This window comes from Hipposideros armiger, unplaced genomic scaffold (assembly GCF_001890085.2).
Source record: "Hipposideros armiger isolate ML-2016 unplaced genomic scaffold, ASM189008v1 scaffold_6, whole genome shotgun sequence".
NCBI lineage: Eukaryota > Metazoa > Chordata > Mammalia > Chiroptera > Hipposideridae > Hipposideros > Hipposideros armiger.
In genome coordinates, this window is record NW_017731356.1 from 2082374 (window position 1) to 2091661 (window position 9288).

General features: G+C 40.9%; 3 protein-coding genes across 6 annotated transcripts in view; 1 reads left to right on the forward strand and 2 right to left on the reverse strand.

Annotated features, from left to right (window-relative positions):
* Positions 1-584, reverse strand: part of NME7 (NME/NM23 family member 7) — a 151542-nt gene extending 150958 nt beyond the window's left edge. The window contains exon 1 of the mRNA XM_019647564.1: positions 389-584. Coding sequence (XP_019503109.1) covers positions 389-391 — 3 coding nt within the window. The 5' untranslated portion in view covers positions 392-584. The remainder of the gene's footprint in view (positions 1-388) is intronic.
* Positions 585-670: 86 nt separating this feature from the next.
* The window catches only part of BLZF1 (basic leucine zipper nuclear factor 1), a 10793-nt gene continuing 2175 nt past the window's right edge, over positions 671-9288 (forward strand). The window contains exons 1-3 of the mRNA XM_019647512.1: positions 671-994; positions 2021-2094; positions 8133-8569. Coding sequence (XP_019503057.1) covers positions 2064-2094; positions 8133-8569 — 468 coding nt within the window. The 5' untranslated portion in view covers positions 671-994; positions 2021-2063. The remainder of the gene's footprint in view (positions 995-2020; positions 2095-8132; positions 8570-9288) is intronic.
* The window catches only part of CCDC181 (coiled-coil domain containing 181), a 31122-nt gene continuing 25679 nt past the window's right edge, over positions 3846-9288 (reverse strand). For 3 of the 4 annotated variants that reach the window (XM_019647441.1, XM_019647476.1, XM_019647465.1), the window contains one exon: positions 3846-4538. The gene's annotated coding sequence lies outside the window, so the exon portion shown is untranslated. The remainder of the gene's footprint in view (positions 4539-9288) is intronic. The other variant, XR_002124590.1, reaches the window with a different exon arrangement.

Here is a 9288-nt window from a genome sequence, read left to right on the forward strand (position 1 = left end):
CTAGGGAGACTGGGAGCCGTCAGTCATGCACACACCACCACATGCTCAGAAATGAAGCGCGCTAGGGTGAAGCGGAGAGCTTGGAAAATGCAATGGTGAACATGCAAACATTTAAAAAGTTTGTTCGAAATAATGTTTCACCTATTCTGACTCGGTGTCTTACCCCTAAACTTTCTCTAACCTAGAGGCTCAGCAGTACCAAAGTGGGGCTGCGAGACAGAGGGAGACAGAGGATACCGCAGCGACAGCCCCAGGAAAGGAAGAGACAATGGGGCGCAGCTGGAAGGGACGGGGACGCCCTGGGTGCCCATACACCCCGGGCCCTGGGCCCGGGACGCTGCGTAACCAGGACCCCGAAGCCGTACTTCTGACCTCGCCTGGCACTCACCATCGTCTCAAGCTCAGCACAAGGAAACAGGCAACGCCTTGAGAACAGGACACCAGCACCGACTCCAACGCCCGGTTACTCTGGCAACAGACACCCGCCCACTTCTGGACGCTGTGCGCCACGGCCCCGCTCCGCCGTCCCTGGAATCGCTGGGAACGACGGAAGCTCCGCCCCCCCGGCCGGCAGACCCGCCCCCTTACGCCGTGGCCCGGGGCGACGGAACGCCGCCTACGTCTTCCTGAATCATCACTTCCGTTCGGTTGACAGATGACCCGGAAGTTCAAGCGTGTCTGCGGTCGGGATCCAAATAGTCCCAAGTTAATTTTTAAATAGACATCTACCCAGTTTTCACTTCCTGAAGCCCTACACCGAAAGGCCTGTGTTACTTGCGTTTAGGCGCACCACAGCGTGTGTGTACCTTTTCCTTTTGGAAACGCCCCGGAAACGAAACCCTGAGGAACCAATCGGAAGTGACTGTTAGCGAGTTGATTGATGTCTGGAAGGCCTGGGCGGGTCTCCTCCGAATGGAAGAGGGCTGCGCGGGGAAGTTAGCCCAGTGATACGGAGCCGAAGCCCCCGGGCGTAGGAAGGGTGGGGACCTCAGAGGTAAGACCGAGAAGGGGCTGGTGGATGGGGGGGGGGGGATGTAGACAGGGACCGAGGTCTAGGTGAGAGTTTGGGGGTTCCGTCTCCTTGGATCTAGGGAAAGGCTGCCTGTTGTGCCAGGAAGGCTTGTTCAGACCGGGACTTGGGATGCGACTTCCCGGGACGGCAGAAGGTGTCGCGTCCCACTTGCCGCCTTCCTGCCTGTTGCCCTCCGCACACCCTCGGTATTTGCCGGTAGGCACCTGCTGTGCTCGTCCGTTTCGCTGCGCGTCTTCCCAGCGCTCTTTCCGGGCTGATTGCTCCTTCGAAGGGGCTTTTGGAGACCTGTTTTCACAGCAGTAGAAGGAGCGTTTGTAACTTGAGGAAGAGCGTCCAGTTATAGCGAGTATTCAGAGCGGGCATTTTTGTGATGAAACCAGTTGTCGTGTAGCGTACAGTTCTTAATATATTAACGTGGCAGTAGGATCGCCTCCGTTTTCGTGTTCTCCGGTGAATCTTAGTCTATGCTGTAAGGCCACGTATACATTTCTGAGAGCATAAGCTATGCCGTTTCAGTTTTATTACCGAGAAAGTGTAAACGGAGTCGTCGTGAGTATTTTTGTTGCTTGCTAAACATCTCAGCAGCAGCCCCTCTCTGATAATAGTGAGCAATTTTATGCCTCCTGAGAAAGTTGTTACTCTACTTTAAAACTCCTGTTGCCTTATCAGTGATACAAAAGCCCCTACAGTAGCTTCGGTGCTATTTCTGAACTAAAATCAGGACATACATCCCATCATTTAGAGCATACTGGTGAGGACAGTGAAGCAGACATTTCAAAGTAAGCCACCCCTAATTTTTTTTTTTGAGACATTTGGTAGCCATAACAATATCACAGGTTATAGAAGGGATATGAGGAACAACACCCCCTTTCTAAATGCACGTTACTGAATACAGAAGCAAGTAGAATATCATATTTAAATGATAGGGACTTAGTAAATGTGTTTATATGGTATTGTTTTAATTTTTTTCATTTTTTACATTTTTAGGTTTTTCAGTAGAGGTCTTGGGGTGCATTTTCACTGCTTAAAAATGACTACTCTTGAGAGTTTAGAAACTAAAGGTAAGTCGTCTTCTTTTGATGATAATTGTTTTTAAAATATGATATTTATGACAATAGGACAAAGTAATGTGTGAGCCAGGAAACGAAATCTCATAGAGTCCTGGGGAGTCATCTGTGTTTCAGATCTCTCCGTGTTTGTTTTGTAATGCATTGCTTACATTTCAATACTTCAGATGTGTAGTTGAATAGTAACGTCATTCAGTGGCACTTATTAGATGACTACTGTTGAACATTTAGTGTAAAAGCAAAGTTTTAAGCTGTGTTCTCTGTCCGCTGGAAGATTAAACAAGAAGGTGGACCAACAACCAGCAGGTATCAAAGACCTCTTTCTTGTTGCTTGGGTTTACTAAGGGCTGCTGTAACAAAGTGTCACAAACTGGTGGCTTTACCAAAAGAAATGTATATCCTCTCACAGTGCTGGAGGCTAGAAGTCCAAGATCAAGGTGTCGGCAGGACCATGCTCTCTCTGAGGGCACTAGGGGAGGATCTGCTCCAATCCTCTCTCCTCGTTTCTGGTGGTTTGCTGGCAAATTTTGGGATTCCTTGGCTTGATCACCCTGACATCTGCCTTTATGTTCTCATGGCATTCTTCCTGTGCGTGTCTCTGCGCCGATTTCTCCTTTTTATAAAGACATCAATCATATTGGATTGGAAGCCCACCCTACTCTAGCATGATCTCATCTTCACTAGTTACATCTGCAATGACCTTGTTTCCAAATAAGGTCACATTCTCAGGTATGGAGGGTCAAGACTTCTACTTACGAAGATTTGCGGAGAATACAGTTCAACTCATAACACTTGCTAACTACAAGTTACTTTTTAGTCTTGCCTCGCTTGTCTTCTCGATAGCATTTCATACTGCTGACCTCTCCCGCCTTTTGAAATACTTCCGTGCCTTGACTTCCATGACATCATTCTCATTTTCAGCCTGCTCTGGAGACTGTCACTGTCCAAGGCACTAATGACATGTGTCTATTTGAGTTTAAATTAATGTTTTTAAAATTAAAAATTCAGCTTCTCAGTCCCACTTGCCACACTTCAGGTGCTCAGTGGCCACATGTGCCTGGTGGCTACTGACATTTCCAGCATTGCAGAAAGTTCTGTTGGACATCACTGCTCTAGCTATAGTGTCTCTGTTTCTTTTTCATCCTCCTCCTCTTCTGGTTTATCTTTTAAATATTGTTATTCAGCCCTCTTTCTCTTCTACGCTCAGGGCTTCAGTAATTGTGTATTAGAATGACTTCCAAATCTACCTCTATCTCTCTTCCCTTGGATTCGGACCCTTACAGCATGCTATCTTCACTTAGACATAGGTTACAATCTCAGCATGTCCCAAAATGCAGTCCTAATTCAGGTAATTCTGGGATGGAGTGAGTTCTCGAGGTTGGGGCTGTCAGTGAGAGATGGGAAACTGCTTTCTAGAAGCCAGCTTTGTAGCAGCTGACCTCCAAAAGCAAACTCTTTAAAGGGGGGTTGGCTATGTTTAGGAAGCAAGGAAGAGAAGATCATGCCAGTAAATATTTAATTGAGTTTCATTAGCTATGTGACTTTTATAGTATTAGAATAAGCAAACCACAAACTGTAATGAAAATAATAAACGGGGGGTTAATGGGAAATCAGAGCGATTAAATGGTAACTAATGCAAAAGCAGTTAGCATGGTGCTTGGCAAAAAAACCAAAAATCAAATACAATATTATCATTAGTGATTAAAAGTTAATTATTGCAGGGCCTCTGTGAAATTTAATCATTTTTATTTTATTGCTTGTTTGTAATGAGTATTAGAGTTATAATGCATTTTTACATACATTATTTCATTTGATCTTCATTTTCCAGTAAGGTAGATTATTCAGCTATTTGTCCTGTTCCTACTTAATATAATTAGTGAACAGAAGGTACTTGTATTTCATGGTTGACATTTGTCAGTTGTCTGCACTTCCTGTAACTGCCTCAGAAGAGATGCGAGATTGGTTTACAATGACAGAACTTCTTCTCAGCAGACGTTCAAGCAATACTGTTATTAGAGAGATGTATCCTTGCTGCTAGGGCTGTTTTTGAAAGGGAACATGCAATAAATAGGAACAATTAGAAAATTAGAAATTTAATCCAGAACTTTTCTTAGAAGCAATATCAAAATTAAAATTAAATGTATTAGAGTCAGGCAGTTTAGTGAAAATGGACCAAATAGGAACGTCTGTGGTATTTAAATATTTAAAATTCCATAAAATAGCCTAACTTTAATACTAATTGTGTGGAATGATAGGTATTAGGTGAAGAAGGATTCCATGGGCAGATAAATTTGGGAAATGCTGGATGAAAGGAGAGCTTATAATCAACAGGACCTCTCAGAGCCCTTAATATACTAATGTACCCTGTGGAGCTTCAGAGATACAGTCGGCTGCTTCCCCCACACTCGTTTCACCAGGGGACTCGTGATTCATGGAGCCTGCGACAAAAAGAATGGATTCCATGTCATAAATGTGGGCCTCACTCTCAGGTCCAAAATCCATAGCATACTTTTCTCATTTAATACTAACTAAACTTTATTAAGTGATATTGGTGACATGTAAAAGAATATTGATTTAGAATTACCACGTGACGATCCCTAATTTGTCTGACTGTTTTATAGCTGAATCTGCTATAAAACATGTTCTGAAAAGTTTATTTCAGAACAAACTAACTGAGTTATTAACTAATGATTTAGTGTAGAGGGGAAAAAATGAAGCCGTTTTTAAATGAGTTAGTTATTGGATGTTAAAATGAAGTCTTCTAGGGGACGTGTTAACGTTACGAGCCTCAGTGAGTAATTACTCATCTTTTCTGTGCCAAGCACCATTTCATTAAGCTGATGATGCAAAGACTGGGAGGCATCCCCTGCCCTGAGGAGCTCCCAGCAGTCTAGTCTGCGAGAGAAATTATTTTAAAACACTCTGGCATTTGTATTATTCTGAAAACACTGAGGGATGAGAGGAGGGCCACGTTCACGGAATTGCCTCAGGTCACACAGTGTGTGGCAGCAGGGCCTTCAGTTATTCTGGTGTTCTTTCTGACTTGGAGTGTCTGTCTTCATAGATTTACAGCACAAATGTTTCATGAGAGAGTATAAAATCATACTCTTTTTGCCTCAGTCATCTAGAGCAGGGGTTGGCACATGACAGCCCTCAGGCCTCCTCAGGACACTTGTGATCAGCTTGGTAATAGAGAACACTAACTGAATCCCACTTAAGCTATGGGTTAGCGCAAATAAAAAAGAATTCTATGCTTCTCGCTATTTGACCTCCATTACAAGAATTTGTTTGGCTGGTTCCCTTCAAAGAGTGGAGAGGAACAGGGGTTGATGTGTTGCTTTACCTAAGCATTACTCATACTCATGGCGCTGGTACCATCCATCATTGTCTGCCCACTCATGAATGTGCCCTGGATTGTGCCTGCTGCATATGTAATAAAGGTTTCTGTGTGAGTCACAAGGAGAAGGAGAGTTACGAAAGGTAAACTGCTGGGTGAGAAAAGGTACGGCCCCGACTCCCACGTGCCTGCTTGCCCGCGTACATTAGCTAGAAGCCTGTTGTTACAGAGATGTGATATATATTGTAGTACAACTTCAGTGCTCAGAAATGCTTGAGTAAGTAGAACATTTTAAATAAAGTTACGGGTAGATTCAGGTGGAACCAAGTTGGTTGAATCTCATGATTGGAATTTTGTGACATATTTTGTTTGAAAAGAGATTTCTGTTAAATACCCATTAATGTTTCAATCTGTAGTTAATTCATGATTCTACATTACTTCTTAACTTCCAGAATGTCTTAGCAATAAAATTAAATTTGCAATAGACAGAGTTAGACAAACTTAAAACCAGATTTTAAGAACATGGGAACAGACCTTTATTTTTAAAACAGTATAGAAATTCTCCTTCTCCGTGCCCTGTGTCACAGCATGAACTAAGACATCAAACCCTTTATTTCACCTTGAGGAATCACTGTCATCTGTTTGAAAATGGAGTCAGTCCTAAAGCCCAAGGGATGTTTTAGGTAACACTGATTATATAAATGACAAAACATTTTCTCTAACCTAAAATGTTTTTTAAAGTAGACCAAATTAATTATGCCCCTATGTCTTTCCACTTCCTGTCTAACTAACATATTAGGATTCTGAGTACATTACTAAATACATAGGAACAATTCCCCCAAAAATCTATTAAATGAAAAAATAGTCCTCGACTCTAGTGACATAACTTTGTATGATTTTAGCATAAAAGATTAAAAGCCAGAATTATATTTTATGAAATTAATTAAGCTTTCATTCTCCCCTTAAGATCCAGTGTTTATTAGGGATGTTTTTAAAGAATAAAATAGTAAAAGCAATGGGAGCTAACATTTAATGAGTGCTCACTGTGCCAAACACCATTCTAAACGCTTTCCATGTATTGTTGTTTACTTTGAAGTATCGTATTAAACCATAGGTCCTGAGCATGCAAAAACACAAAACTAAACAAGGACAATAAGTAATGGATCTACTGATACATTGGTAGAGTTATTTTGTGAGGCAGTTTGACAGTACAGATCTTCATGTGACACATTAATTCTCTTCCTGGGAATTGATTCAAAAGAAATAATTCAGAGTTAAGAAAAATCTGTAGTCATAAAAGTATTCACTAAAGCGTTACAGTGAAAAGCTGGAAAGTCTGAATTCCCAACAATAGAATCATAATTAAAAGTAGATAATGTATATTAACTTGAAGGAATATTGTAGTCATTAAAATGAATAATATTACTAAAGCAAAATAGAAAAATATATTAAGCTTAAGCTTATAAAGTTAATTGTAAGTATATAAAAATATTGAAGAAATTTAAAATAATGAAAAGTTATTTTAGGGTGATGACAATATAGGTAATTTTTTCTTAATATCTTTTAATAATATAATGTTTTTAAAAATATTGTATTATTAAACCAGAAATTATGTGACTATGTCTGACGATAATCTGTTCTACTCTGAAGTTTCTGTATCTATATAACAAAGTTTGGATGAAGAAAAATAAGCTTATTAAAATAGAGAAACCTAATAAATAAACCTAAGGAAAGTATGCTATTAGGTATTTCCTTTGCTATAAATCAACTTGACAGGTAATTTTTTCATAGTTATATTCTTAACATTATCCTGAGCAAGCTTACCATTTCCTGTGGTTCTTTGATGGTGAATTCTATTTCTAGGGCCAGGATCCAGGAACCAAGGTGATGATAGTCTTTGCTTGAATTTGAAATATTTATATATTATGTATTCCCTCTTTTAATATGGCTTTACACCTCAGAAATCCTTAAGAATAGTCTAATTTTAATAAAACTTTATTATTACTCTTACCAAATTGTTCTACTAACTGCATGGGTTATAGCAAAATATCATTAATATTTAATTAATTAGTATTAATTAGTAATTAGTATTTAATTTATCAAGACATAGTGCTGATATAGTAATTGAGACTAAGGACATACTTTGGCTTTTTAAAATAAAACTAGGAATTCTGTTTCCTGTATGGTTTTGAAGATGTATATATAAAATATATAACAATCATAAATATATACACACCGGGGGTGCCCAAAAAATGTATACAAGTGGACACTGGTCAGCGTTGCTCAAGCAGCAGTGTGCCAGGCACTTGATCATATCGTGTTCTGTTCTTTCTTAGCACAGCCCTGCAGCACAGAGTGGTTACCGTCTCCCATTGTGCGGATTTGGAAACAGATTCACGGAGGGGTAAATTGTTTACCTAGCGCCATATTAGCAAAGTAGAAGTCAGAACCAAATACCCTGCTTCCAGATCTCGCATTTTCTACCGATAGAGAAATCATTTACTTAAGGGAAGCTGGAACTTGTAGGACCTTGTTCATCTTTCTTTGATACATGATTGTTTTCAAAAGTACTTTTTACTCTGAACTTTTCCCATTCTTTTTAGCACCGTAATTCTCAATGTAGCATAAAGCGTGTCTTGGCATTTTCCCAGCATTTCTTTTCAGTGAGTAGTTGGTGTCGTTTTCCCTGTTTCAGCCACCCTCATTTCAGCCCCCATCCGGGGAGCAGGAGATGGAATGGAAACTGAGGCACCCCCTAAGTCTGAAGTCACCTCTGGAGTCCACCCCGTAAAGCGCCACGTCCCTCCCAGTCCACGAAAGAAAGCTGTTCCGTCAGAGAGCCCAGGAGTTCTGCAGCTGGGGAAGGTTCTCACCGAGAAAGCAGTGGAAGTGGAAGCTGTGAGGTTATTAGTTCCCAAAGCTGCTATAACCCACGTGGTCCCCAACAAAAATGCAAAGCTTAAGTCCCTAGGACATCATAAAGGAGAGCTCCTGGGTCAGTCAGAGGGGGTTGGAGAACTTCGGAAGGAACGATTAGAGGTGAAAAATGTACTGGAAAAGCTCAAGAACTCTGAAAGGAGGTTACTACAGGACAAAGAAGGTCTTTCGAACCAGCTCCGAGTACAGACAGAGGTAAGAACCAGCTCGGTAGCTTTAATGAGGACTGCCCTTTACACCTGGCCCTTCCAAGCCGGCATGCTGGAAAACTACATTTCCTCTTGGGAAAATAGTTGTCGTCACTATAGTTTGTCATCTAAAGTGCTTCCTCTTAAATTCCACATTGTCTCTCAGGGTCTCTGGTAGAACTAGTATATGAGTATGTTGGGAACTTGTCCTCTAAACCAGGTGGAAGATGGAAGCCTAAGGGGCTTTCAACAAGACCGCCTATGAGTTGTAAAGGAGGTGACAGGTGTAAACTTCCAGACCAAAGCTTGACCAAGTCAGGCTTTGAAATGGACTCATTAGCAGCTCCTGTTTTAAGGATCCTTAAATTCCAAGTATTTCTGCCTCTGTATGCCCAATACTTGGAATAAAGAGAATGGTGGGCTAAGTATTGGTATCATCACTGTAAACGGAAAACAGTGTGTGGTGCTCAATTGTGTTTCCTTACTCTGCACCTTCGTAACCACGGCCTCCCCGCCACTTCGTTTCCCTGTTAGACTAACTTAGATGTTAAGCTTTGGGACGCCGTGGTTAGTGGTTCTTACCCAAATCTATTTTAACATAGTTTTAAATAACTAATTTCTAAGTATAAAAATAGCACCTATTTATTTGTAAACATGTCCAAAAATACAGAAAACAATGAAAATAATACCACCTATAATCATACCATCCAGGTATAATTGCATAAT